This window comes from Equus przewalskii, chromosome 4, assembly GCF_037783145.1.
Source record: "Equus przewalskii isolate Varuska chromosome 4, EquPr2, whole genome shotgun sequence".
Lineage (NCBI taxonomy): Eukaryota > Metazoa > Chordata > Mammalia > Perissodactyla > Equidae > Equus > Equus przewalskii.
This window is the reverse complement of record NC_091834.1, coordinates 84,840,608-84,868,211: the sequence shown is the minus strand read 5'-3', so window position 1 is coordinate 84,868,211 and position 27,604 is coordinate 84,840,608. Positions and strand designations below refer to the sequence as shown.

General features: G+C 48.9%; 1 protein-coding gene across 8 annotated transcripts; it reads right to left on the bottom strand.

The window, feature by feature from the left end:
- Positions 1–3,005: 3,005 nt before the first annotated feature.
- On the bottom strand, positions 3,006–23,537 carry CPA5 (carboxypeptidase A5). Of its 8 annotated transcripts, none has more exons than XM_070616591.1 (12): positions 23,119–23,529; positions 21,705–21,916; positions 19,759–19,840; positions 18,605–18,739; positions 11,280–11,378; positions 9,943–10,044; positions 8,688–8,789; positions 8,221–8,331; positions 7,691–7,781; positions 4,190–4,389; positions 3,813–3,897; positions 3,006–3,324 (listed from the first exon to the last, which is right to left on the bottom strand). In XM_070616591.1, exons 2-12 carry the CDS (start codon positions 21,818–21,820, stop codon positions 3,137–3,139), a joined length of 1,311 nt encoding a protein of 436 aa, XP_070472692.1. In that variant the 5' UTR covers positions 21,821–21,916; positions 23,119–23,529; the 3' UTR covers positions 3,006–3,136. The 8 variants fall into 8 exon arrangements, with proteins under 8 accessions (XP_070472692.1, XP_070472690.1, XP_070472691.1 ...); XM_070616589.1 differs by having other exon boundaries at positions 22,238–23,506; XM_070616590.1 differs by having other exon boundaries at positions 22,361–23,506.
- Positions 23,538–27,604: the final 4,067 nt, after the last annotated feature.

The window sequence follows — 27,604 nt, the reverse complement described above, 5'->3', positions numbered from 1 at the left end:
CTTGGAAAAGAGAATAACAGAAGATCTACTTCCAATGGATGGTCCTAGAAGGACCAGTGAGAAAATGCTATTGAAGGGGAAAATTTAAGGACTGGGCCATTTCCAGGAAGAGTGGAAGGAAAGAATGTTCCAGAACAGAAGGAGCAGCACATGCCAAGCCCTGTAGTTTGGAAGGGGCTTTCGTCCTGAAGGAACGGAGAAGAAGCCAGTGAGGCTGGGCTGGTGAGTGAGGGGGCGAGAAGTATTGAAACAATGTGGGAGAGGTAAGCGGGGCTGATCATGGAGCGCCTTCGCGGGGTTTAAGTCACTGAAGGGTTTTAAGAGGAAAGTTGCCTTTCGAGAAGACCCCCATCTGGAAAGCAGCTTAGACTCACCTCTGCTGGCAACACAGAGATCTTGCCAACAAGTTCCCGGCCCCTGGTTCTGAGGGCCTTTGGCTGTGACTCAAGTTCAGGTTCTGGAGGCAGATGATGAACGGTCGCCTGAAGGCTGGTCCCAGCCCTGCCACTCAGTAGCCATGTGCCCTTCGACCACCATCCTCTCTGAGCCTGAGCTTCCTCCTCTGAAAATAAGGACACTAATAGGCCTACCTCTTAGAGCTAGGAGGAAGCAATGTGGTGTGTCCTACTCGGAACCATGCCTGGCACATAGTAAGTACTAGAAAAGAGTGTATTATTTTCACTGTTACTGGGAAACCCACCAGTGTCCAGATATTCCTGCCTCTAGGCCAGTGCTTCTCCAGCTTGGCATTAGAATCACACGGGTCCCATCCCCAGAGCTTCTGATTCAGCGGGTCTAGGGGGCGCCCAAGAATTTGCGTTTCCAGCAAGCTCCCCATTGACGCTGATGCTGTGGTCTGCAGACCACATTGCATTAGGCCAGGATCAAGGTGGCCCCTCGGGAATATTTTGGAGAAGGATGACTGGCCTCCTGCTGTTGTAGCTACCTTCAGCCCTACTGGACAATGGCAGAGGGTGGGAGACCCAAAGCCCCAACGCCCCCTGGAAGACTCGAGTGTGTTCCCTCTGGGAGGGAGGAGAGCAGGGATCAGAGGTTGTCAGCTTGTAAGGACTTCCGAACTCCCGGGACAGATGGTAAAAATGCAGATGTGGGGGTCAACCCCAGAGATCTGCTTCTGTCTGGGGATGGAACCCATGTATCTTCATGTTAAATGACCCCCCGTGGATTCTGCTGCAGGTGCGGCCACGGCCACACTCAGACAAATGGTAACACAGGTTTGGGAGTTAGCCAAACCCAAGCTCAAGTCTACCTCAGCAACTTCCCATCCACTTGGCCTTGCGCGGCCTTTAAAACCTCTCCAAATCGTGCTTTCCTTATCTGAAAAATGAGCTTATTGATACCAGTAACATCCTCCCCATGAGGATGAAATAAAAATATTTGTGCAGAGAGCTTAAAAGTTATAATCACAGACTCCAGTGTGTGAAGGTATAACTTGCTTTATTTATCTACAGCTTCTATTAACTTAGCCCGTGACCTGGTATTTCCGCTAATAGCAGAAAACTTCAGCTTGGAAATTCTAGCTCACTCAGACCACTTCCAGCTTTAAAAAAAACTCAGTCTCTTTTGGGAAGCTGCAGACTGCAGAGGGATTTTCTCCTCCTCCGTCCTTGGCTCTTCCCCTTTGGGTTCTTCAGGGGTTCAACATCCTGCTTTCCTCAGGCCTTCCACATGGCACAGCTGGTTCTGGGCATAGGTGTTCCCAGTCAATGCCCACTGTGCCACCACGGCCACTGGCTGCATGGCCCCTAGGCTCAGCCTTTTTGCCTCTACCCGAGGCCTCCTCAGCCGCCAACCTTCTCATTTCTTTGTTCAGAGCTCTCAAGAGCTGTACCGCTGTGGTGCACCCATCCATATGGCTGCCTCTAATCACCTGCCCAGACCCCTCGCTCAGCCATTGTTAATCTGCTGCTCAGGCGCCATACTGGACACGGGCCTTACCTGGGGTCTTGACCATCGTTGATCTCCTCCTTCTGCTCACTGGTCCAACCTCTGTCTCCCTTTACAGGTTGAGTATAAGGGGGGCTTGTTTTTATTTTACCCTGCTTTCTTCCCTGTCTGTGATTTGCAGTAAGACCCTGTGCTCTGTGTCCTGCGGGGGCTGACTCACAGCTACCCACAACCCTTTTCTTTTGCAAGAATAGCAACAACAAAAGTCTGGCCTTTGCAAATGAGTCTTGCTTCTGCCTCAAACTTAATTCGGCTCTCCAGTTGTTCTTTCTTCTTGGAGGTACCTGCCTTCCCCTGAGGGCAGGGCAGACAGACCCACTATCCCTGCTCCCCAGTGGTGGAGGAAGGCAAAAGGTACAAGGAAGCCTGAGGATGGGGGAAGGCTCCTCATTAGTGTCTCAGAATAGCGCTCCTTTCTCTTGCTTAGATGAAGTGCTTATTACTGCATGGCCTGGCCTGGAGTAACTGCTCAGTGCCTGACAACCGTGACAACTATGGTGAGGAACAGGAGACTTTCCTCTCCCTGGATGTGTGGTGCTTTGCTACGCTGGCTCTGACAGGCTGAGACTGTGCTCCCAAGACCAGTGGAGCCTGCGAGGACGCCCAGGAGGAACAGGTCACAAACCCGTGACTGGTTCACTTGTTTACAGGGTGAGTGGGGGCCTCTGAAATGTGCCTCTGCTCCCTCCCCTGCATGGGAAACGAAGCAGGAAGGGGCAGAGGCTGCCCGTTGGTACCCACCTCTCCCTCAAGGTCCCAGAAATGCCACCACAAGAGATCCACTCCTTTAGATCAAACAGTGTCCCCTCCAGGGTCATCTTACAATGTAAAAGACTGTGGGGACAATGTGTATATTAGTAGCTCCCAGAGGGTGAGTTATCTGTTCTAGGCCGTGAGAACCCGCAAGAGGAGAAATGGCAAGACCTGCTAACCTCATCCTCCTGAAAACCTGGGGAGCAAAAGGTATTTCAAGCTGCGTCTGTCCCTTCCTCAATGCTGAGCCCAAAGGGGTGGCAGCCAGTGCCAGAGGCCCCCAAGCCTGTTCAAACTTGTTTTTATTTCCTAAGGGGTCAGGGCAGGGGGGTGGGCAGGGGAATGCATAACTTGGGTTTCAGGAGGGACCCCAGGCCTTGGGGAGGAGGACAAACCCTCCCGATCTGTAGCGTTGCTAGTAGGGGTGGTTCTGAGTGTGCTCCATGATGGTCCGAATCGCCATCCACGTCTCCTGGGCCGTAGGGATGATCTGTGAGGCCGGCAGCAGGAAGCCATAGTGCCCAGTATCCCGGAGCTCGAAGCTGAAGGAGTACTTGATACCGTTGTCATAGGCCCAGTCCACGGTGATCCCGCTGGCCACATCTGGAAACAGTAGGGCAAAGAAATGACCCCGGGAGGAAGAACAGGGTGTGGCCACAAGGTACAGAGGCATCCTGAGTGGAAAGTGGGCCCTGAGGGCCAAACCCCCACCCGCCCCAGACCACACCAAGCTTCCTAGCCCAGGCCTCAATCTGAGCCACACCCTGCCCACTCAGCGCATGCTCTGTCCCAGCAAAAAGAAAGCTCCTTGAAGCCACCAGACTGAGCATCTTTCCCCTCAAGGTACTTAGCAGTAAGCCAGGCATTGGGAGCTGTGCATTAATTAATGCTGCAAAGAAACAGCTGCCTGTTTCTGGGTACCACCATCCACCCTTCTATCCAGATGTGGGAATCAGCTCTGGTCCAGCCCAGCAGGATCCATGGCACTGCCCTGTGGCTAACCAGGCCTGCCAGTCAGCAAAGAGCCTGCACCCACCCAACCCTGGGTGCAGGTGGAGCCTGAAGCAGAGGCCAGGGGAAGGCTCACTCACAGAGGGTGGTGCTGATGCTGCCATAGATGTACTGGATCCCATGGACCTCAGATAGGGCCCGTACCGCGTCCTTGGCAAGTTTGGACTGCAAGATTACATCCAGAGGGTGAGAGGCTGGGGTTCCCCACATCCCGCTCCCTCACCAACTGCTGAGAAGCAGGGACTTAGGAGTCCTGGAAGTTGAACGTGTAGATGGCTCTCATGATGAGGGAGCACAGCACCTCCGACTTTGAACTTGATCACAGGTGAGAACAACAAGCTCCCCCTCCTCCCTACCATGGGGTCTCTTGGTCCAGATCCTTGTTTTCAAAGTGAGGGTCTGAACCCTTTGGGAGTCTGCTGGATGCCTCCCCTAAACACTAAGCTGCCAATCTCACCAGCTCCTTCTGGTTTGAAACAGGCTCCAGTGAGTGGCCATAAGGGTACATGAGCATCTGAGAGTAGCTGTGGATGGAGATCAGAGCCTTGATGTTCCCATGGGCCGTGATGAAGTCCACAATGGCAGCCACCTCTGGCTCTGACTGAGGGGAGGGCCCACGATAAGTCTCTGAGCAGGGGTTGTTGTTAGAACCATTTCCTGGAAGTTAAATAAAACCACCCAGAGGGTTAGGATTTCCAGGTTTAGAGAAGATACTTTGTGCTCACAAAATATCCATGTGTTCCCCTACATTTCCCAGTCTCCTTTGCAGTTTGAGGCCATGTGACTACTTCTGACCAATGAGAATGTGAGCAGAAATGATGTGTCACTTCTAGTGCAAGGCTATCTAGAGGAAGCATGACTTCTCCTCACTCTCTTCTGTTCGTGTGGTTGCAAGCAAAAGATTCTAGATGGAGGAAGTATCCTGGATCCTTCTGTCACTGTTGGAAGAGAGCTGTCAAGGAGAGTTTACCCGCATTGGACTTTGTGTGCATGAAAAATAAACTTTTATTGTGTTAAGCCAGTGCGATTTGAAGGGGTATTTGTTACTACTGCATACCCTAGTCTAACACATCAGAGGAGTGTAGCCACCCCACGACTCAGCAATTCTGTGGCCCTTTGGGGAGCTCCCTTGGCTTGTCCTTTGGTTGTTCCAACTCTGGTTCCATTAGAAAGGCAAGCCTGTTTGAGCATTGCCCCCACAGGAAACTCTAGGTCTCCCCAGCAACTCCAGCTTCCCCTATGAGCAGTGACCCCTTTGAGCTGACCCTTCCCTGTGGACCCTCTATGGCCATGTGGAAGGCTTGGGTTCAGCGTCACTTGAGTACTTGGACTTAGCATCTGCTCAAGCTTTGTCACAGCCGTGGCCCCGGGAGCAACAAGGACTTGTGGCCAGGAAAAGAGAGAACAGATATCCCCATAGTTGCCCTAGACTGCTCTGGGAACCACAAATACAGAGGTCTTTGAAAATTCTTCTTGGGGACCTAAATTGGGGGAGAGGATAAAGAGAAGCTGTGCTTCTATTTTTTCCACAAATTTAATGTGTTCCCATCTCCTCCTGGATTCTTTGCTCTCTGTCTCTTTTCTTCCTCGTCCCCTCTTCTTCTGTTTTCCTCCCCGCCCCAAGGGCCATGTTGTGGAGAGCTAGGCTGAGCTGGTCAAGATTTGTAGGTTAAGGATATATTGGGAAACAGCCATCCCAGTTCTTCTTCTCGTTCTTCCTCCCAGAAATTACACACAAACCCAGTTCAGAGGCCAGGGATCGGCCCAACTTCAGAAGCCTCCTAAGGATGCCAGGGCACCCTCTTGGGCTCCAGGGCAGTTGGCTGGCTGGAGAGCTGAGGGGCTGGCTCATGGACCAGCTCAGATGCTGCTCTAGGACTGCAGCAAACTGGTCCTTCCCAAAAGTACAGGTGAGGGTGGCATGGGTGGGAGGGATGATCTACAGATTACTCATTACACAGCAATTAAATTAAGGCAATAATAAAACCATAAACAAAATCTTCCTGCCTGAGTCACCAACCCAGACACACGCTACGTCTGACCGCAGGCAGGCCCAGAAGCAATGCGCTGGGGAGCAGGGAGCACATCCCCTCCTGGTCTGTGGCACCTCATCTGAGGTGAGGACCCTGGTTAGAAGGGGATGTGGCTGCAGGGAGCAAGAGGGTGAGGAGCAGCCCCACAGGCTGGAGTGGGCCCAGCTAATGGTGGTCCTGTTTCTTGCGTCTGCCGGGAGCTTCTGCACCTGCTACACTTGATGAATGACAAATAGCAACAGATGAGCAGAGCGGGGGAGGCTGAAAGCTTTGTCTGCGTTTGCAGCCCACGCAGGGAGAGCGGTTCCCCTGCCAACGACCAGGTGGCTTTGCCCAAATATGGAGAAACACTTCAGGCCATTAGTTCTGGTTTGAGCTAAGCAGAATAAACTAATCTTCCTCTGACCAAATGGGAATTAGCTGCCTGCCTCTCTCTGACGTTCACAGAGTCCTCTGAGCCTGCCTGTTTCACAAGTACCTGCTAATGGATTCATTAGCTATTTATTTTTCCTCCTCTAAAAATGTAATTTGTAGCAAGGGGAAATCTCTAGAAGGACACGGTAAATTATTAAAAGCAGTAATCTTTGAGTAGTGGGATTATGGGAGTGTTTTGTCCCCCCTGGGCTTCCTTTTTTTTCCATTGTGTATATACTGATCTTTTTTTCCTGCAACGAAACCCATAAAAGTTATTTTCTTTAAGAGGTAATTTGTCTTTCTACCAGCCCGTCCAGCTCATGTTCCATGGGCACTGACTTCAACCGGTTCTGAGGGGCCCATGTGGATGCCCACCTGGGGCGAGCATCTGGTCATTTGGAGGTAGAATCACCTAATTTTATGGGGTCGTGTTCCCTTACACACGCGTTACACACACAGCCCAGACTCTCAGGCAACCCCGACACTGTGGGCTGGGGGCCTCGCTCCAGACACTTCAGAGCTGTCATTAGTTTTCAATGACAACAGACCCAAAGAAGCCAGATTTTCAAAGCAATAGGCATCCAGATCTAGAATGTTCTATCTTGTTGGTTTGGCCACCTGTCTGTGGATCTGCTTTTCAACAGCAATGGCACCGTCTCCTGTGGAGCCAAACCCCAATCCCACAGTACAGAGTGGATGCCACATCTGGGGGCTGAGGGCTGTGCCCATGCAACCCTCCACTCTGCAGACTGTCCTGGCTACACCCAGCATCCCACCCATCAAATTGCCACGTTCCCGAGGTCCACGTGCGCATCTCTGGGCTATCTGGAAGTCTCATTTTCCCCATCTAGTCCCTGTGCCCCTTGCATGATAAGGGAAATAACCAGGGAAGAACATCAAGGAACTGGGAGGAAGCTGCCCGCCCCTCCCTGGAATCATACAGCCCTGCAGATATGCACCAGCCCATCAGCCCAGGGTTACAAAGTACCTGAGTCAAAAATAAAAACCAGGCTCGAGTCAATGTCGATGATAGGGAACCGGCTTACTCTATAAGTGAAGTATCATTCTGGCCTCCTCAAAGGGCAAATATCAGGTCACAGCTCTCAGGGAACGAGCTCAGAGGTATTTTCTTCTGACATGTTCCCTTCAAGGAAGGGGTAGGGATATTTTGGGGGCACATAAACTCTGAGTTTTGAGCAACCAGCTAGACTACCCCAAGCCCTTCTCCACCATATTGAAGATTCGACCCTTGCAGTGCATCCCCAAGCAAGGAGCTGTTTCCCATAAACGCTTAGCATATGTACACATGTAACACACATGTACAGCCTCTCCCCATATCCCACGGCCAATCGAGGCACGTGCTTGCCTGTCCCTGGCCATGACTCACTTGCGTTAGCTAACTCCCTTGCCTCCCAAGCTATGAGTCAACCTAATCTGACTGTGTGGGAGAATGTGCCAAGGACCCACAAGTCCTCCTCCAGCCCTGCCCCCGGCCCAGTAGACTGCCATACCTCCGAAGCCTGACTTCCAGTTCCTGTTAAGGTCCACACCAATGCAGAAACTTCCGGGTCTGGTGGACTTGTTCTTCCGCCACAAGCGGTTCTGAGAAAGGCCAGGTCAGGTGCCGTCATTCCCTGGGCCCATTCCCAGGGGTGGGAACCGCTGACATCCTGGCCTAGGAAGGGGGGTCTGCTGGGCCCGGGAGGGGCAAAGGGAAGGAATCTCTAGGGCAGGATGGGGCCGGCATGGGGCTGGGCCAAGGCTGCAGGTCAGACACTTTATGGTTAAAGCTGGGGTGTGGGGAGAGGCCTGAGCACAGGCAGCCAGCAGTGGCCTTCCTGGGGCAGCAGGAGGGAGGCCAGAAGGCGAGAGTCGCAGCTTCAGTACCTAGCAGCCCACCTGCCTCAGTGAGACTCTCCGTAGGGAGCCCCTGAGGGGCTGGTTCCCAGGGAACCTCAGCCCAGCTTCCCAAAGCTGCAGTGACCTTTCCTCCAAACCCCCAGAGCTGACCCCTGACCTCCTCCCTCCAAGGTGTCCTCACCATGCTGTGGGTAAAAGCAAACCCATCGGGGTTGGTGACGATCTCCATGAAGATGTCCATGGCGTTCAATATGTTCGTCAGGCTGCGGTCTTTGCCATATTCACTGACAATCTGCAAGAAAGGGCAGAGTGGGTACAGGGTGAGGGATGCAAGACCCTGCTGGGCTCTCCTCCGAGGTGGAGCAGGACATTTGCACGACCATTGGCTGCAGGCAGAGGTGGCATCAGGCCATCAGGTACATCCTTTGTGCAGAAACGAAGACCTGGGTTTTAAACAACTGGAAGGCAGAAGGTAGATATGGGCTCTGTGCTGCAAAAGGCCAGAGCACGTGGCAGCTGTTCCAAAAGGCAGGAGGGCAGACAGCACCCTGAGTTTAAAGGAACCAAGAATAATTTCTCAACTAGAGATGCTCTTACACAGTGGAGCAGCCCCTGCCCCCTGCACCAGCCCCCGTCGTCCGTGCTGACCTTCTTGGCAGTCCAGATGCCAGTGGCATGGGTGATCCACTCCCGGGAGTGAATTCCAGTGTCAATCCAGATGGCCCCGCGCTGAGAACCTCCAGTGCTGAACTGGGAAAAGGAGGAATCCAAACAAGTTTGAACCGAGACAGCTGCAAGGCTGTCCCTGAGCTGCTGGTGAGGAGGTCCCGGATGCATAGCGAAGGCCGCCAGATGTGCCCGAGGGAGGGGCTGTGTGTGCAGGTACCTGTGCATGAGCCCATGAAGCGCATGCATGTGGGAGCCCTGGTGACACAGTGATTCTCTTGGAGAGCAAAGTGATCCAGCCAGAATCCTAGAATCTCCCAGGTTTGAAAGTATCTTAGACTAGTGCTTCTCAAACTTTAAAGGGCCCATGACTCCCCTAAGGATCTTAGTAAAATGCAGATTCTGACTCAGTAGGTCTAGAGAGGCGTCTGAGGCTCAGCATTTCTAACAAGCCCCCAGGGCTGCTGCTGCTGCTGCTGGTGCAAGGACCACACTTCAAGGAGCAAGCACTACGTATATAAAAAGAGAACATAGACAGCCCCCAGAGGGAATGGAAGCAGCAACAGGAAAAGGCAAGTCTCAAGTCAGGTGAGACCACCAGGCCCTTCAGCAGAGTCCCCAGGGCATTGCTGAGAGCAGCAGCGCCTGTCTTCTCTGAGAGCTGGATGTCCAATGCCCAGTGTGGTCCATGCTCCTGGGTGCCTGTAGACACACGCCAAGAATTGTTTTCCACGGGCTCCACACTCGCACTCATGCCGTCTCCTTCACTACCAAGGGCACTGCAGCTGCCAAGTTTGCTCAAACTCTGTTGCCAGTGGCCCCTGTGAATCTCAGGCCCATAGTCTCAGGCCTATGTGTGGCTGCTTGAGCCAGATGACCTAAGTCGTTTACAAATGAGGCTCCATGTCCCTCTCTTCCCATTTAACAGATGAAGTGACTAAGGTAACAGGAAGAATGCTGACTCACCCACACCCACACCCCCAGTCCAGGGACCCTCCTTAGGGACCCTCCCCTCTCCTCCCTGATCCAGGATGTGCCAGATCACCACATGTCACCTGGCCATACTTACAAGGGTGTGTCCCTGAACACCACAATCCCACAGCTTGCAAGTCACCTCAGGACAGGAGTATGCACATCTTCTCTCTCCCCAAAGCTCCCATCCAGCCACAACCCCACATGAGCTCAATGCCAGAGATTCTCACTGCAGAGTCTAGCGGTCAACACCATGAGCTTTTACCTTCAGGACAAGAATGGACCGATTTTCAAAGCTGTGGCCAATCCGAATTTTTGAGACAATATCTGAATGCTCAGTTACAAAGTTGTCGATCCAGCTATATATCTGAAAGGAATGAAGTTTATCAGACGGGCAGTCAAGCAGGGAGGGGACGAACCCTAGGACTTCTCTAAATGTTCTCCTTCCCCCATCCCACCCACCTTAATGCTTCCCCACCTCCCTTGAGGATATAGAAGAACCCAGATCAAGAACTGCAAAAATCAAAGATGCCCTCCAGGCCTAACGTAACAAGCTGTGGTCAGCCCAGATTCCCAGGCTTCTCACCATTGGGCAGAGCTAAGCCTTTGCCTGGAAGAACAGCATATGCTGAGCCTACTCGGTTCCCAGGGTCGGCCTGCAAGTCTCTCTCTGGTTGGAAATTTTCTCTCTTGCCTCCATTCTCTTTGCCCGTTCAATCCATTTGACAGATGTCATAGACCTTGCAGTGTTATTTTTGGTCTTCTTGCCCCTTTAAGACTCTAAGCTCCTTGAAGGCACGATTATTTATCCCTGACATCAATAAATACTGATGGACTTTATTAATTCATTCTCTTATTCTTTCAATACACATAACTGAATTAACAAATATATGAAAGAAAATGAATCCTCTATTACAGGCCTTGTGAAATAGGAAGAGTGATGATGATAACAATAGAGTGGAAATATCAATAACATCACATCCTTTACATGGAAATGGAGCCTGTACCTTGAGTTTCTTTCTGGACTGGGCATCCCTATGCTCTTATATATTCTCCTCTATAGACAAGTCACAATCAGGCACACCCGCCCTAGCTGGCTGTACATGTGATCATGAATTTTTTCCAAGTAAAGGCAACTCTTTTATTCTACAAAATGGCTGTCCGATGTGCCTGCCTTCCTGCCCCTTCTACCCTCCAGTACCTACAGCTGGGGCCACTTAACACCAGGGCTGGTTGTGAAGATGTCAAGAGCCCTGGATCCCCAGCCAGAGCGTTGGATATGAAGGTGTCTACCTGCCCTGTTCTGGCCTATGACAGGTCCCTGCCTGAGTGTTCTGCCTAGCAGACCCTTTACTCTGGTTCCCTACATGCCATAGGCTGTACTATTGAACTGCAGTCCCCTCTATCTGAATCCTGGCTTCTGGACCTCTTTGAAGCTGACTGTCCACCAACAGACCTTCCCCCACTGTCTGTTCTGTGCTCCCCAAGCCTCAACTCACAGTCCCATAGACTCCAAAGTCCTTGACTAGTCTCTGCATGAGTCTGGAGATCCCAGGTGCCCAAAGGGGCAACAGAGCCCAGAGCTTGACCAGGCAGACCTACCTCCTCCAGGGTGTGGTAGGAGGAGTAACTGAAGCTATTGGTGCTGCGCTCCAGCCGGCGGGATTTCGCCATGGCTTCTCTCTCCTCATCCAGCAGCACCTAGGAGACAGGAGCACATATTGGAAGGGAAGAGGAGAGCCGGGCCCACCACGCCTCTTCTGAGCCCTGCCTCAGCTGGCTGTGCACAAAGACAGCACTGACACAGGAGAATGAGCCACCATGAGGGTGAGTGGCGCAATAGGAGAAGATGCCAGGTTGCCGGGTGATTCTTCTGCTTGGTAAGCTGGCATTCATGCCACCATTTCTCAAACGGGCACAAGGCAAGGAGTCCAGAGAGCTGCGTTCTAAGTCTGCCACTGCCACTAACTTGCTGTGGAAACCTGGCCTTAGTTTCCTCAGCTTGAAAATTGGGACAGTGATACCTGCCTTGCCCATCTCAAAGGATAAGATGTAGTAATGGATATGATAGTGTTTCAGAAAAGATGCTCACAGTCTACTGCCGACATTGCTTTTGCCCTCTGTGAACACTCTGTGGAGTCAAGGCCCAAGCTGAACCATGTGCACTGACTCCCTATGGGAGCAGAGGGCTCCCCTGACCCCCAGCATCGACTCTGCTCCCAGGAAGTAGTCTAGACAATTGGTGTCCAAGCCGTTCAGAAAGCCAGGTGTGAGCAAGGCCAATCCAAATCATTATTATTAATGTTCCAACAGTCTTTCACTCACCATGTTAACTGCCTCTTAAATATAAGAATAGGTGATCCAAAAGAAATATCCTTGGGTATTAACTTGGAGTTGGCACTCAGTCTTCACATGGTACTTCCACTGACCATAGAGAGGGCAGTATAGTACCTGGGTTGGGTTAGTCATCCCAGTTTGGGACTCAGTGAGGTGGGCAGGTGCCCTTCACCCCAAGCTCATACCCTTACGCTGGCACCCAGGGGCCAAGGCACTCCAGGACTCAGTGCTGACTGTTCAGTATGAGAAGTGCCTGGGCCCCTCTGCCACAAAGGGTGCTGGGAAAGCCTAGGACCTCAATCCAAAGTCACCCCTAGTTTGCGGCTCTGGGTCACAAGTTTTGATGATGCCTTGCTTCAGGCCAGAGTCTTTGAGTTTACCAGGCGTCTTTATTCTCATTATCTCAGTTGATCTGGTCAGATGACCAGATAATAAGTCAGGAATTAACTATTCGTGTTTTAGAGATTAAGCAGATTGGAGAGGTGAAGGACTTACTGGCAAAGTTAACAAGGGCCAGAAGTGAGATAAGAATCAGATGTCCTGGTTCCTAGCCTTGGCTTCCTTAAGGCTAGCTAGCTATCAAAACTAAAGGCTAATGGGGCAGGTCCCATGGGATGGTGATTAAGTTTGGTGCACTCTGCTTCAGTGGCCCAGGTTCACAGGTTCAGATCCCAGTCACAGACCTATACCACTCATCAGCCATGCTGTGGCAGTGACCCACATATAAAGTAGAGGAAGATTGGCACAGATGTTAGCTCAAGCCTAATCTTCCTCAAGCAAAAAAAAGAGGAAGATTGGCAACATTGGAAGATGTTAGCTAAGGGTGAATCTTCCTCAGCAAAAAACCAAAACCAAAAAAACTAAAGGCTAACAATAATAACAAACACACACATATAGATACATACGTTATATGTATACATGCATATCTATATATGTGTATTAAGATACAGATATAGATACAGATGTGTGTGTGTATACATAGAAAGAGAGAAAGCAAATGATACAAAATGTTAACAACAGGGGAAAGCCTATTGTACTATTCTCGCAATTAAAAAGTGTTTTAAAATAATGAAAAAGTAAGTACCCCAGGCATATAAAAACAAGACACTAAAATACTAACAATGCCTGTTAGGATAGAAGGATTATGATTTTAAGCAATGTTTTTCCGTTCTCTATTTTTACATTTTTGCAGTGTGCTTGTACTACTTCAGTAAGTATGATCTTCTAAACGAATAAATTATACTAAAACAAAAACAGAGAGCCCTAATGGGTAAAACGAAGCAGCCATGGGGTCTTCGGTCCCGGGGCTGGAGGAGAGCCCCCTGCCTGGACTAAGCCATTGCCCAGTGACTCGCTCATCCTGCTGTCCCAGTCAGCTTGCTCACAAACCTCAAGCTCAAAGATTTAAAAATGCGACTAGAAATCGATGTCTGGGGCTCATTTTATTTTCCTTGTGAGCACCGACTGACACGCTAGGCAACTGTAATTGCAATGTTTTGTAGCTGAACTGGCTAGGCTGGGGACGTTCCCACTCAGGCAAAGCTGGGGTTGCTGGTTGGGTTGGAGATGGCTGGAGGAGCCCTGATCCTCACCAGCCGGAGCACCACAACAGGAATTTGGCTTCTTCCCAGGAAATCAACGGAAATCTCAGCAGCCCCCATGACCGATGTGTGCCGGTCACTGTAGGCTGGGCACTGCCAGGCGCGGCGAGCAGCTGCAGGCAGGCCGGACCCAGAGTGCCCCCAGAGTCAGGCCCGGTCTGGTCCTCGCTCTGGTCCCACTGGAATGAAGTTACAGAGGACACATATCTAGTTTCCTAGGGGCTGGTGAAGGGCCTGAGGCGGTGGGTGAAAGTTGAGGACAGGGAGGAGAAATTGGGAAGAAAGGACCGGAGGACCCAGTTCTTCCCACACAGCCCAGGGACGCCCACAAGAAGACAGCTCCCTTGAGGCAGTCCTTTGTTCCACACAACAGCTTGGAGGCAAATGGGAAGTCAGCACCAAACTGCAAATAACTTTCCAAACCCCCTCCCAGCCCTGTGAATGGATACGACACCCGCTTACAAATTGGGAATGCTCAGCCCTCACAGCTGGGCCCCAATTCCAGGAACATTAATCTACCCTGGCTTGAAAAATACACAGATGTTTGCTCCCTTCAAGGGGCTGAGGGAAGGGGACGGGAGAACTGAGAATGCAGTCCTGCCACAGGCTCAGGAATGCCTAATTACAGCCCTGTCAGCCTTCTCAGGGGGAAAAACACAACTCAGAAGTAAGCCATTTGCCTCCCTGGAAGTCATAACCTGTCAGGGAAAGTAATACCTTGGTGTGAATTAATTTATGACAGGGTAAGGAAGGATGGGAATATTAAGTACAGAACAGCATCTCCAGAATGGGGGAGGGGAGGAGACGGAATGGCAGTCAGCAGCAAAACTCCAACCACCGACGCAGGATGGATGCAGCTCCTAGAAACAGTCGGTGAAAGCTGGAGATGGGCTCTAACCCCTGCTCTGTGACAACAGCAGTCACCTCGCCTCATATGTCCCTGGCTTGTTCTCCAGGCCTAACGTTCGCAGTAGCAGCTGTACGGCTGGTGGCAACTACAGTCCATGACGATGTAGGGGGTGTCTATGGATATGGGGTTGTCAGAACGGACCCCCTCAGAGCTCAAGGCTGAACCGTCGCTTCACTGCCCAAAAGGCAAAGTTAAAACACCACACAAACAACAGTGACCACTGCTGAGGAGGCAGATGGCACAAGATCAACGAGTGCAGCGCCTGGAGCCAGGCTGCCTCAGATTAAATCCTGACGCTGTCACTAACTTGGGCAAATTACTAATTTCCCTGGGCCTTCATAAAATGGGGGTCATGTGATCACACACTTTAGCACATACTTCAAAGCGTTCTCGTGAGGATTTGAAGCATTAATACATACAAAATGCTTAGAAAGTTGCCTAGCATGTAGTAAACGCCAGCTATGATGATGATGACAATGACAGGACAACAATTGTAACCCTTGGGGTGACTCCAGGACTCTCTGATGGAACAATCATTACAAGGCATGACCAGGGAATCTGAATTCCCCCCGAACTCCGAAAAGAGCAGTTCAGGTCGGATATGTGCGTCTGGCTGGAGCTAGAAATATGGGAGCACTAAGGAGGCTGAAGGTATTTCCACACCATGATCCTGTATGGGGGAATAGGGGAGAAGTCCAAGGACAGAGCTGGGAAACAGGAAAACAATATGCAAAGGAGCAGCCGGTAAGATGAGATAACCCAGGAGAGCATGGTGTCCTGGAAGCCAGAAGAAGAGGCCCATCTCAACGAGGAGAGAGCCAGCAGTTGTGCTAAAAGACAAAAGAACGATGAGCACTCAGAGTTGACCATGGAGGTGGACCTAGGAGATGTGTGTGACATTGTCAAGGGCAGTTTGGTGAAGCGAGGGGTGGACAGTCTGTCCGAGGAGAGGGATGGAGATGGCAAGGATAGTCAACATTTTCAGGAGTTTTGCTCTGTGGGGAAGCAGAGAAATGGGGTGATAGCTGGGGGAAGGATCAAGAGAGGATTTTTTTTAAGATGAGACAAATAGCTCTGTATTTCTATGCTAATGGGAATGACCCAGGAGAGAGGGGGAAAATTGGCAAAGCAATATTTACACTAAATTGTATTTTGCTCTAGATGCTCAGAGCATGGGTGATTTTTGTTTTCTCCTTTGTGCTTTCCCCTATTTTCCAAATTATCTAACATGAATATTTATTAATTTTGTAATCAGAAAAAGCTATTAAAATCCACAGAGCTGATTGCTCAAGTGAAGCCTTTCCACGGTGCCTCATCCCAGGGAAAAAACCACAAAAACCAAATGGCTGAAAAGAACAAGGAGGTGAAGAAAAATTAAATGCAAATAGAGCTCACTCGGAATCAGATAATTTCTTGCCTGGCCCACTGCAATTTCCTCACCACCTTCCTGTCTGTCAGTCTCTCCCTGCTCCTGTCCCCAATTCTGCATTGTCACCGTCAGAGGGATTTTTCTTCAATGCAAATTTGATCATGACAGAGCCCTCCCATGGCTCCCTGGCAGTTTTGGGGACAAAATCTCGACCTCTTGACCCGGTGGAGCATGCCCTTTGTGATCTGGTTCAGCCTCATCTCAAAGCGGGGTGGGGGGTGGGCCCTTCCCCTCCACCGTCCCCCCCTCGCCCGCTCTTCAGCCGCACCGTAATTACTGCCTTCTCAGAGCAGAGACAAGCAGTGCCTCTTGTACTCGCTCCCATAGCAACCTGCTCCACTCCATCAGCGCACTCATCCACTCCATTGTAATCACTGATTTACTCCCCTCGCTCTCCAGCCCCACGATGCTCCAGCTCCCCTAGATACAGGGGCCAGATTTCTTATCTTTGTATTTCCAGCCCCTGGCCCAATGCCCAGCACACAGTAGGTATCTCTGTATCTGTGGGTGGAGGGAATGAACCCACCTCTTCCATCTCAAACATCCCTCTGGTCACAGGGCAGGGGGGCGGAGGTGCGCGTCCTTTCCTCAAAAATCTCGGGGGCCTCTGGCCAAAGGGAAAGGCAGCACCAAGGGTTTTCACGCTCCCTCTCAGCCTTGTAGTATCAAGCAAACACACCCTCTCCTCCCTCCTTTCCTTCTCACGTCTATTAATTCAACTAACACTTATTAGGCCGCAACTAAGTAGCAGATCCTATCGTAGGTGCTGGGGTGGAAAGATGGATAAGGGGCATGATCCTGGATCTTGAGGGGCTCGGGGAGGGGGCTCTGGAGATAAAGACCAACATATTGTAAGGTCTCCCTCTGGGCATCCTCCTCCTGAATCTGCCAGCAGAGTAATTCATTCAGTGGACAGTTGTCGAGGGCCCACCAGGCAGGAGACACTATGCCAAATACTGGAGCTGAGAAGAACCAGAAGACAGGGAGAAATCGGGCCTGAGCGTCAATAACTAAAACACAAAACTGGAGGCCAACGACCCGAGGGGGGCAAAGCCCTTCCCCTCCTGTTAGCGGCTCTGAGCTTTCCTCCTCCTGGACACTGTCCCTTATCATCACCACAAATCAACTCAGCGCAGCAGCCTCGCCCTCTCCCAGGGCCCTTGAAGCTAAAATGTGATCCCAAGTGTGACAATCAGAGCTTGACGCGTTGCAGACAGATTGAGTTGCTGGTGAAAATCCCGCCTAGCTGGGTGAAGGCCGAGAGAGTCCAGTAAATGAGAGGGAGTGAAAACCCCCAGAGCAATTGCAGGGCTGAGGACGACAAGAGAGGACAGGCCAAGGAGAAGGCAGATGACCAACTCTAGGGGAGCCAGGCTCAGGGGTGCCTCCAGGGCCTTCTTGATATGCAGAAATCAACAGAAAATTTTGGGAGACCTCTTGATATCTGTTGGCCAAATGCTGTGAAGTTTCCAGGGTGCGGCAGAAGCAGGGAAATGCAGACTTCACAATGCAGGCATGGGCTAAAAACGAGAAAGGAGTTCTATCTCTTTTGCGGTGGTGGCCTCTCTTGTCTGTGGGGAGTTCCCCCATTTTTGTTTGGGGGGATTTAATTAGAGAAATAGCCCACCACTCCCCACCCCCATGTTGAGCGGGGAAACAGATGTGCCTGATGAGGGATAAAGGTCTTTGAATGGACCTGAGTGGCCCAGCCCTGTGCCTGCATGAGAAAGGAATGCCGCCTAATGCGTTTATCCCCTGGCATGTGGTGTCAAGTGTGTGCGCCCCGGGAGACTGCGTTCCCACACTCAGAGCCCTTAGAGGAGATTAGCCGCAATACAACGTGGTTGGGAATGAACCTTTGTGGATATCATTCTACAGGTACACAACAGCATCTGCAGAGGGGCGCAGCCAGAGAGGCCTAACCAAGGAGTGGTACCCAAAAGAGTCACTTTAGGAAGGAGGCCCCTTGGGCTATCCTTGAAGACAGAACAATTGAAATAGAATTTCACATGTCCAGAAGAGACGCTGTAAGGTGCAGCAACAAGGCGGGTGAGGAGATTGGGGTGCCTGGGACGAAGTCTCTCTTCGCCCTACCCGACGGCGGGTCTGCAGCCCCTTCTCCTGAAGCTGTTCCTCTGGGAGAGTTCTGCCTGGGAGGGGTGCCTAGTGAGGGAAACAGCAGGGCTCACACGCAGCTTCTCTCACCGCTTCCTGCTCCTCTAGAGGGAAGGAATTCCCTGGATGGCCAAGACACACAGCACAGGAGGGAGCAGTCGGAAACGCAGAGGAGGCCATCCAGAGCTGCCTCTGCACGGCACCTGGAACAGGCCTCTGCTCTGTCCTCCCGTCTTCCTTCTCCCCATCTCCTCCTTGGCCGTGAGCCACAAATCCTCTCTAGGAGGACCCATCCACAAGTGACCCTGTTACCACACTATGAGCACTTCTCCCCCGTGAGCTCTGTCTTAGATTTAAATTTTCTCTGAGAAGTGTGAGGTTCCACTCCTTCCACAGCTGGTTCACAAAAATCAGGTGGAACTCCAGAAACAAGACGTCCATTGTAGCCCTGGATCTTTCTCCTCCATGTTGGGCCCAAACCAGAAAGGTGTGTGGAAGATGAGCCCCCAGCTGCAGCGCTGGGGCATGACCTCACCTGGACGTCCTTTATCATGATGCTGTAAGCAAGGCCGTGAGATCCCAGATAAGCTTTGACGTCTGTCAGTTCAGAGAAAGGAACTCTCATATCCACAGGGAGGCTGGGCCTGGCTGGGCCTCGCCAGAAGTCCACCTTGTTCACAAGGGAAAGAAAAATGGGCATATTTATCACATGTCCTTACACACAATCCTGTAGGCACCCTGGAGAGCCAGATGATCTTCTCTTATATGGTAAAAAAGGTCCCCAGTTCCATAAAGCAGGGCCTAAGGCCGAGCAGAGAGCTGGGGACGAACAAAATCCCCAAGGCACTGAGTTCTCGTCTCTAATTTCAGGCACTTTCATCTCCCAGCTCCACCCAAGCACTATAACTTCCCCAGGATCCAAAGAGCCCGAAACTGTTTCTCAAAGTGAGACGGCTCATCATCTGGGACATTAACAGGGACAAGAGCTCCAGTCAGAAGAGAGCCATCACTGCCCCCAAACCTGGGAGAAGTAGGAGAGGCCTAATCTGGGTGCCCGTGTCACCTGAATACTATTTTTCAATTTGTAAAATGGAGAGAATTACTGGTTGACAGGGCCACTCACACGAATACAAATGAGGGCTTTGGGCCACCTCCAGAAACACCTGGTTGTTTCAACAGCCCTCGAACAAAACCCTCCTATGATAATAGCTGAGGAAAATGTTTTCCATTGTGGAATACTTGCAGATGACAAATGTTCTTGGAAACAAATGCTCAGGCTGACAGGGACGAACCCAAATAAAACACAGCTTTGCCAAGCTAAGCCATGTCAATTGGGAAACAGATGTGTCCAGTCTGTGAGCTGTATGGCATCTCACCCGGAGGCATAGGTACCTGCCGTGTGGCTTCAGGACATTCCAGCTATTTTCAGAGTGGCCCCCCCGACAGGGTCTGCTCAGCAGACCCCCCATCTGGACAGAGCAGAAAGCCAGGAAGGGCCACCCAACTGTCCGGGGGAGTGTTCCCCACCTTTCCTGAAGAGGAGCCGCATTTGACTTTCCCACACTGTTGTGATCTTTGGCAGAGATATCCGAGGGCAGGTTTGGGGTTGGGGGCGCAGGACAGGGAGCCAAAAGTACAAGCCGCTGTGAGGGAGGGAGAACGTGTCCCCGAGCCCTGAGGAGTCCTCACCTTCTGGGGCTTCAGGCCTTCCAGCTCCTTGAGAAGTGAAAGCTCCTTCTCATTTTTGGCCAAGACTCGAAGAACCTGGTCTCTGCAAAGACACGGGGAGGAGCAGAGGGAGCTACTGAGAGGGTCTCCTGGAAGGCTGTGCTGCTTGGAGGAGGCAGAGAGGAGAAGAGACCAGGCTGAGGGAACCTGGCAGAAGGCTGGAGGCACCCTGTCACCAGGAGGCTGGAGGACCCCTGAGCAGAAGGATTTGTAGCTCTGGGAAGCAGGCAAGTCCTTCAGCCTGGGGCCGGCTGTCTCTCCAGCCCCAAGGACGGACCACCCAGGAGACTAAATAAAGCCGGTCAGTGTTACTGACTAACACAATGCCAAGACGGGGGAAGAGAGATGGGAAAGGAATGTGGGGATGGAGGAGGGAAGGGGAGAAAGGAATAGATACAGGGGGGCCGAGGGTCCAACAGTGGCCCCAAGTACTCTTCAAATAAGGGCCCAAGGCCATGGTCTGTCCAAACCTGGTGCCCTCTCCTTGCCTTCATTCAAGAGCCTGAGGACATGGAAGGAGAGATCAGCCCCACCCTACCCTATAGGGCACCCCTGTCTCACTCCTTCCCAGCCCACTGGATGGGGTGGGAGGAGGTATAACTGAGCAGCCTTCAGTGTCACCCTGGGGCCTGATGCCTGGGATGGCATTGGCTCCCTCCCAGACTGGCTCTGATACTGTGGACAATGGGCCCCCTCCCTAAGCTTGTGTTTCCTCTTCTCTACTATGGAGCAGTTACCTTGCGGGGGCTTTGGGAGACTGAGAAATCATGTCCATAGAGGGCCTGGTGTATAATACTAGTGGTGGTTGTTAGTGCCTTGGGGTCGATACTGACTCCTAAGTGACCTTGTGAACAACAGAGCAGAACCCTGCCTGGTCTTTTTACAGCATCCTCTCACCTTCCAGTGCTGTATCAGACAATGCTCTGAGGCTATTCATAGGATTTTCATGGCCAACTTTTCTAGAAGTGGGTGGCCAGGTCCTTCTTCCTAGACTATCTTAGTCTGGAAACCCCACTGTAAACCTCTCCTCCATGGGTGACCTTGCTGGTGTTTGAAATACCATTGGCATAGCTTTCAGCATCACAGCAACACATAGCCGCCACAGTATGACAACAGAGGATGGGTGGTGTGGTTCCCTGACCGGGAAACCAACCTGAACCCAGATTGTGGCAGTGAGAGCACTGAATCTTAACCACTAGGCCACCAGGCTGCTACTGCTTATTATACTATATTATTTGTATGTATATATAAAAAATAGTGGGGGCTGGCCTGGTGGCATAGTGGTTAAGTTTGCGTGCTCTGCTTTGGCAGCCCGGGGTTCATAGGTTTGGTGCTAGGCAGGGACCTAGCCCCGCTCATCAAGCCATGCTGTGGTGGTGTCCCACAGAAAATAGAGCAAGATTGACACAGATGTTAGCTCAGGGACAATCTTCCTCACACACACACACAAAAAGTATAGTATACTATATGTTATTTATATTAGTGCTCATTGTTATTCAAAGGAGGACAATACCACATACTTATGGTAGGGGTACACAGTATTTTGGGGGTTACTAACTTCTTTAAGAATCAAAGGAAAGTTATGAACACTTCCCCCAGAAAAAAAAGGTAGATACACAAAAAACTTTACATATGATTTCAGAGGATTCTTCGAGCCTTGAAAGCTTACCCAAAGACCCCAGATTACAACTCTGGATTTGGGAAGGGAGAATCCTACAGCTTTGTGCCCTGCCTTTGAGCAAGAGAGTGGGAGATTATGGAACTGGAAGTGGGTTCAGGGTGGGAACCGAAATTCTGACTCCCTCTGCCTTGATTAGGTCTCAGCAGGACAGACCCCACTTGGACACCTGGTCCCCTAGCTCTTGGCACTAGTGGTCCCTCCCTCCCACTAGGGAGCTGTCACTCACCCTGTGAAATTCATTTGGCCCAAAGCTGCTGCCAGGATAAAGCTGCAGACCAGAAGCGTCCGCTTGTCCACAGGGGACAGCCCAGGGCCCACGCCTCCTCCGTGGGTGCCCTGCATGCTTCTTCCTCCAGGCGAGCTTCAGGGGCTTTCCTCACGCACAGGCATGGCCCAGGCCTCAGGACAGCACAGCACCTAAAGGCCGGCAGGCCCGGCCTGAGAATGGGTGTTAGGCTGTCTCTGGGGAGACCCAGCGTATGACTCGCACATACCAGGCCTTGGGAGAGCCAGGGCTGCCCCTCTCCACTTCCAGGCAAATCCTCTCCCGGGAAGGGGAGAGGGAAGGGGGAAAGAGGAAGACAAGGCCCTTAGCTTTCTGTGCCCCCTGGAGGTGTGCTGGGCCAACCTCTTGTGAACATCGAACCCTCTATCTCTCGGGAAAGATGAAAGCAGCTAGAGGCCCAAGGACACCACTCCTTTCCTCCCTCCTCATTTAATTCTTTTCTTTCACTTCCTTCTGCCTCCCCATCCACTCACACTTTCCCTGGGCCACAGCCTCCTTATGCATAAGGGTGTGGACACCATTGAAAGAATGCAGGGTTTAGAGAGAGACAGCTGGTGCTCGCTTCGTGTCTAAAAGATCCAGGACAATTCACCTACTCTCTCTAAGTCTCGGTTTACTCATCAGCCAAATGGGGTTAATAACACCTCCTGGCCCTACTTCACAGGGTTTAGAGGGGATGGTATTAGAGGAGACAATCTGAGGAACTGGCTTAGCAAAGCCTGAAAAATGTAACATTATTATTTCAAAGCATTAATTCTTAGTCATAGCCGCATCTTGGGTCAGTACTCCAGTTGCAATGGGGAGAACGGGAAGAGAAGAGAATGGAGAGGGGAACAAAGGAAATATGTATTGTATGAGAAGGAATTCAGTGAAGATTCCCTTTTCTCTATCTGCAGGGGGTCACCATTATGCTAGGATAGGTAGTGCGTTTTCTGCCAGACATGAAGGTCACTGCCGCCATTATTATGGTTCTCAACAGAGAGGAGAGCCAATTTCTCAGTCCCGCTGAAGCCCCACATGGCCCCCTTTATGGTCTGAGAATAGTAGGAATAAAGCAGAGGCCAGCACACAAAGCAGTCATATTGGAAGGAGAAAGTGAAAGATGATGCCTGAATGGTAAATGATGAATCTAACAGAAAATCCGCAGGAGGTGGAGGAAAGGCAGAGACTAAATCCAACAAAATTGTTCGGCAGAGGACATCAACAAAAGGCCGCTTAACTGTCACCGGCGATTCTCAGAAGCCCCCCTCCCCATCCGTCCTTTCCCAGAACGGCCAATTAACTGGCCATGTGTGCAGAGAGGGGAGCTCTTTTATTGACAGAATGCCTTGCTCCCACACCCCACTGGACCTACTCCATTATCTCGTGGTTCAGCTGTCGAGCTGTGCCACACTCTCCTAGAACCCTGGCTTTGGGAACTCTCAGACAGAAACATTAGCAAAGGGTTTAGGGACCTAGAAAAGAAAGCAATTAGGTTTTCCACCCAAGTAACATTCAGCTTTAGTAGAAACAGGAATAAAAGAACGCATTAGTAAACAATAGCTCAGGAATTTAAAAGAAAAAAAAGTGCAGATGGTGCTAGTCACCAAAAGTACCCAGCATCTTCTCGTTCAAAAGCATCATTTTAAGTCACTAATAATAAGACAACTATTCCTGTCCTTGGTTTAGGGGTAGAGGAGAGAGAGAGAGAGAGCGAGAGCAAAAGCAGAGCAAAAGAGAAAGAAAGAGAAAGAGAGAGGAGCAGTTAAGAATTTTTGAGAATTCTATGGTAGCACTTCCAATAGAACTTTCTGTGATAATGGAAATGTTCTATGTCCACAGTGTCCAGTGGGAGAGCCGCTAGCCACTTGAAATGTGACTAGTGAGACTAAGGAATTGAATTTTTCATTTTATTTAATTTTAATTAATTTAAACAGGCTCATGTGGTAATGGCTATCCTGTTGGCTGCATGATTCTATGGGAATTCACTTGCCCTAGAGACTCCCTCCAATGGCTGGATCGGAAGCAGAGACACACAGCTGTACCTGACTTAATACCTAATGTTGACTTCTCACTCAAAACTGTTTACTCATCTAATCATTTATTCAATAAATGTCCATCGAATACCTACTATGTGCCAGACACTTGCTAAGGCCTGGGAATAAAATAGAGAGCCATACAGACTTGGCCCTTAGATTTCTAATGGGGAAAGTAAACAATTAATTCAAAGAGCATACAAATAAATATAAAAATATAGCTAGTGTATGTGCTACAAGGGGAAGGTGCCATGTGCCATGAGGACAGGTAACATGGACTCCACACAGACTGAAGAGACAAGAGTTTCCCTGAAGAATTTTCTTGGAGGACTTTTATCTCCTGCAGGTGAGTGGATTAGACAGCTAGACAATTCTGCCCAAAGGAAACAACTAAAATGCTGGATAAACTTTTTTTTTTTTTTTTTTGGTGAGGAAGATTGTCACTGAGCTAACACCTGTGCCAATCTTCCTCTATTTTATGTGGGATGCCGCCACAGCATGGCCTGACGAGCAGTGCTAGATCCATGCCTGCAATCCAAACCTGTGAACCTCAAGATGCCAAAGCAGAGCACTCGAACTTAACCACTACACCACCAGGCCAGCCCTGGATAAAATATTTTTAATAACAGCTTTTTAAATATATTGCTGTGTCAGCATGAAAGTAAGAATCTACAGATCCCACAAAGAAGCAAAAGCCAGACGCCTGAGAGGTAATCACATTTTCTCCTGAAGAGTCCTCCGAACTCGAGAGTTCTCCATCTTTCACCTGGAAGAATACATCTCGTATCTAAGATCATTGTCCTGCTTGAAGTATATCTTTTAAAACTTTCCTTTGGCAAAGTTCTCTGTTTGTATTTGCTTGAAAATTCTTTATTTTACTTTCATTCTTGAAAGAGTCTTACTGGGTTTGAATTCTAGGTTGATTATTGTTTTTCTCTCAGCACACTGAAAACACTCTCCCACGGTCTTCTGGCCTCCATTTGCTGTTAAAAGGTAATCAATTAGTTGCTTTGAAGATCTTCTGTTTGTCTTTTGATGTCCTGCCATTTTATCTTCACCACCATACACCACAATGCATCTGGGCATAAATTTCTTTTGGTTCACCCTGCTTGGGAGTCATTTAGATTCCAGTATCTGGAGGTAGCTCTCTTTCCACTATTTTCACAAATTTCTCAGTCATTATATTTTTAAACATTGCCTCTTTTCCATTCTTCCTATTACTTTCCCCTGGAACTTTGATTAGATATGTTAGGTCTTCTTCTGTCCTCCAAGACTTTTAATCATTCTGTTATATTTCCATTTCATTATCTCTCTAGGCTGCATTCCGGATAATTTATTTGTATCAAATATTTGTTTCTTTATTCCAGTTAACTGATTCTCTCATCAGCTGAGTTTAATCTGTACTTTAATCAATCTGCTAAATTGTAAATTTCTATTTCTACAGTTCATGGACTTTGAAACAATTTTTTTCCCACATTTTAACACCTCTGAAATCAGGGTACATCTTTTAATCAGTGGCATCTTGCAATGATAATTGGCAGTGTTTTTGATGGTACATAAAATTATGGTACATCTTATTATCAATTGTGTTTTTTAGTCAATGCAATATGGTGTTCATTTTTCATTTTTAGAAAGTCCATTTGATTCTTTTGTCAAGCCCAAATGATTTGTATTTCTTATGTATTTTAGAACTCCTTGTTTGTTTCCTTAAACTTATAAAACACAGTTTATATTCTGTGTCAGATAATTGCAACATCTGAAGATTTTGTAAGTCTATTTCTGCTGCATTTTGTTTCTTATGGTTTTGATTCATGGTGCATTGTTTTCTTGTGCCATTTATCTATGAGCCAGTCATTTTCTTTGAACCTTTATCGGTGGAAATCCTTCGAGGCCTGGATTGAAGTTGAATTCCTCCTGAGAGGATTTGCATTTACTTTTGTGAATTGCCTGGGGGGGCCCTACCAACCTGAGACCACTCTAAATTAAATTATTTACTTGAGTTTTTTTGGATTGTATGGTTAGCATAAATTTAGACCACAAACTCAGGTAGGGGCTCACTTATGGTTATGAATTCTCAGGGGATATTTTTCCACAGATCACCTAACTAACACCAAGATTTTAAAATCCTGGACAATAATAGCCTATCAGCTGCAAGTGGGAAATCAGAGTTAGTGTTTCAAGGTCTTGGAATTGTTGGGAGAAAGAAGAGATTTTGATAATTTTCTAGACTTTGGTAAGTATGCAATGTTCAAATTGCTTAAATAACAACTAAAAGACTAAGCATAGAGCTATATAATCTCCAAACAGGTAGAAAAGGTGGAGATGAAATGAGAAAAGGTGGGAAAAATGAAGCAAAAGAAGTAAGAAAAGAAGGTGAACAAAGGAATTTTTAAAAGGAGGACAAATAGGACGTAAAAAGAAGAAACTCACTAACATATTTTTGATTGTACTAAATGTAAATGGTTTTCTCTCTCCAGTGGAAGACAAAAATGATCAGAATAGATTTTTTTTAAACCTAGCTATATGTATTCACAATAGGCATTCTCAAAGCATAAGAGCAAAGGGAAACTAAAAGTCAAAGATGGAAAAAAGATATTCCAGGTAAATGCTAAGTGGAAGAAAGCATCTGTGCATTTATTAATATAAGATAAAATAAACTTTAAGGCAAAAAGCATTATCAGAAATAAGAAGGTCACTAAATAATGATACTACTTTCAATTTCCCAAGAATATGTAACATATAAAAATATTCGGGAATAATTCTAACAAAAACTATGCAACCCTTCCTGGAGACAATCATAAAACTTGATTGAAAAATGCTAAGTTTCTAAATAAATCTAAAGATACACTATATTTTTGGATAAGAAAACTCAAAGTGATAAAATTATCCATTCTCCCCAAATAGATCTAGAGATTCGATGTAATTCTAGTCAAAAGGCCAAGAGTCCCACAAAACTTCACAAGCTGATAAAAATGTACATGAAAAAAACAAAGATCCTAAGAAGAGTCAACACAATCCTGAAGAGGAACAAAGTGGGAGAACTTTGTATACCAGACATTAAAACACATAAAGCTATAGTTATGGAGACAGCATAGTCTTGGCACACATAGATCAATAGAACACAGCACAGAAACAAAGCCAAGCACATTTGGAGACTTTACTTTTTGCAGACTTGGCACAGTGGATCATTGTGGAACAGATAGAATAAGTAATAAATGTCGCTGAGACAATCGTAGATCTACTTGGGAAAAATGGAACCAAATCCCTATCATGCCACATACAAAAATCAATTCCAGGGGCCAGCCCAGCGGTGTAGCGGTTAAGTTCGCATGTTCTGCTTTGGTGGTGTGGGGTTCGCCGGTTCGGATCCTGGGTGCAGACCTACACACCACTTGTCGAGCCATGCTGTGATAGGCGTCCCACATATAAAGTAGAGGAAGATGGGCATGGATGTTAGCTCAAGGCCAGTCTTCCTCAGCAAAAAAAGAGGAGGATTGGCAGCAGATGTTAGCTCAGGGCTAATCTTCCTCAAAATAAAGAAAGATAGAAAAGAAAAAAAGAAAAAAAATCAATTCCAGGTAGATTACAATATTTAAATGTAAAAGGCAAAACTATAAAACACTTAGAAGACAATATAGAGAATATTTTTTATGACATTTGGATAGGGAATAATTTTTCTAAATAAGACACAAAAAGAAAAAAAAAATAAAGACTTCCATAAAGGGAAAGATGGACAAACTAATTACATTAAAATTAAGAACTTTTTGTTCTTAAGACCCTTGACAGAGATTAGAAAGCAGACCTCAAACTGAGAAGACTTATTTA

Excerpts from the sequence above, each read along its gene's own strand:
- CPA5 (XM_008512826.2), bottom strand. The coding sequence starts at position 21,820 with ATGCAGGGCACCCACGGAGGAGGCGTGGGCCCTGGGCTGTCCCCTGTG. Across the intron at positions 11,379-18,604 it reads TCATGATAAAGGACGTCCAG|GTGCTGCTGGATGAGGAGAG; the intron begins GTGAGGTCATGC and ends CCTGTCTCCTAG. Across the intron at positions 3,325-4,189 it reads TTTCAAACCAGAAGGAGCTG|ATGTGGCCAGCGGGATCACC; the intron begins GTGAGATTGGCA and ends TACTGTTTCCAG.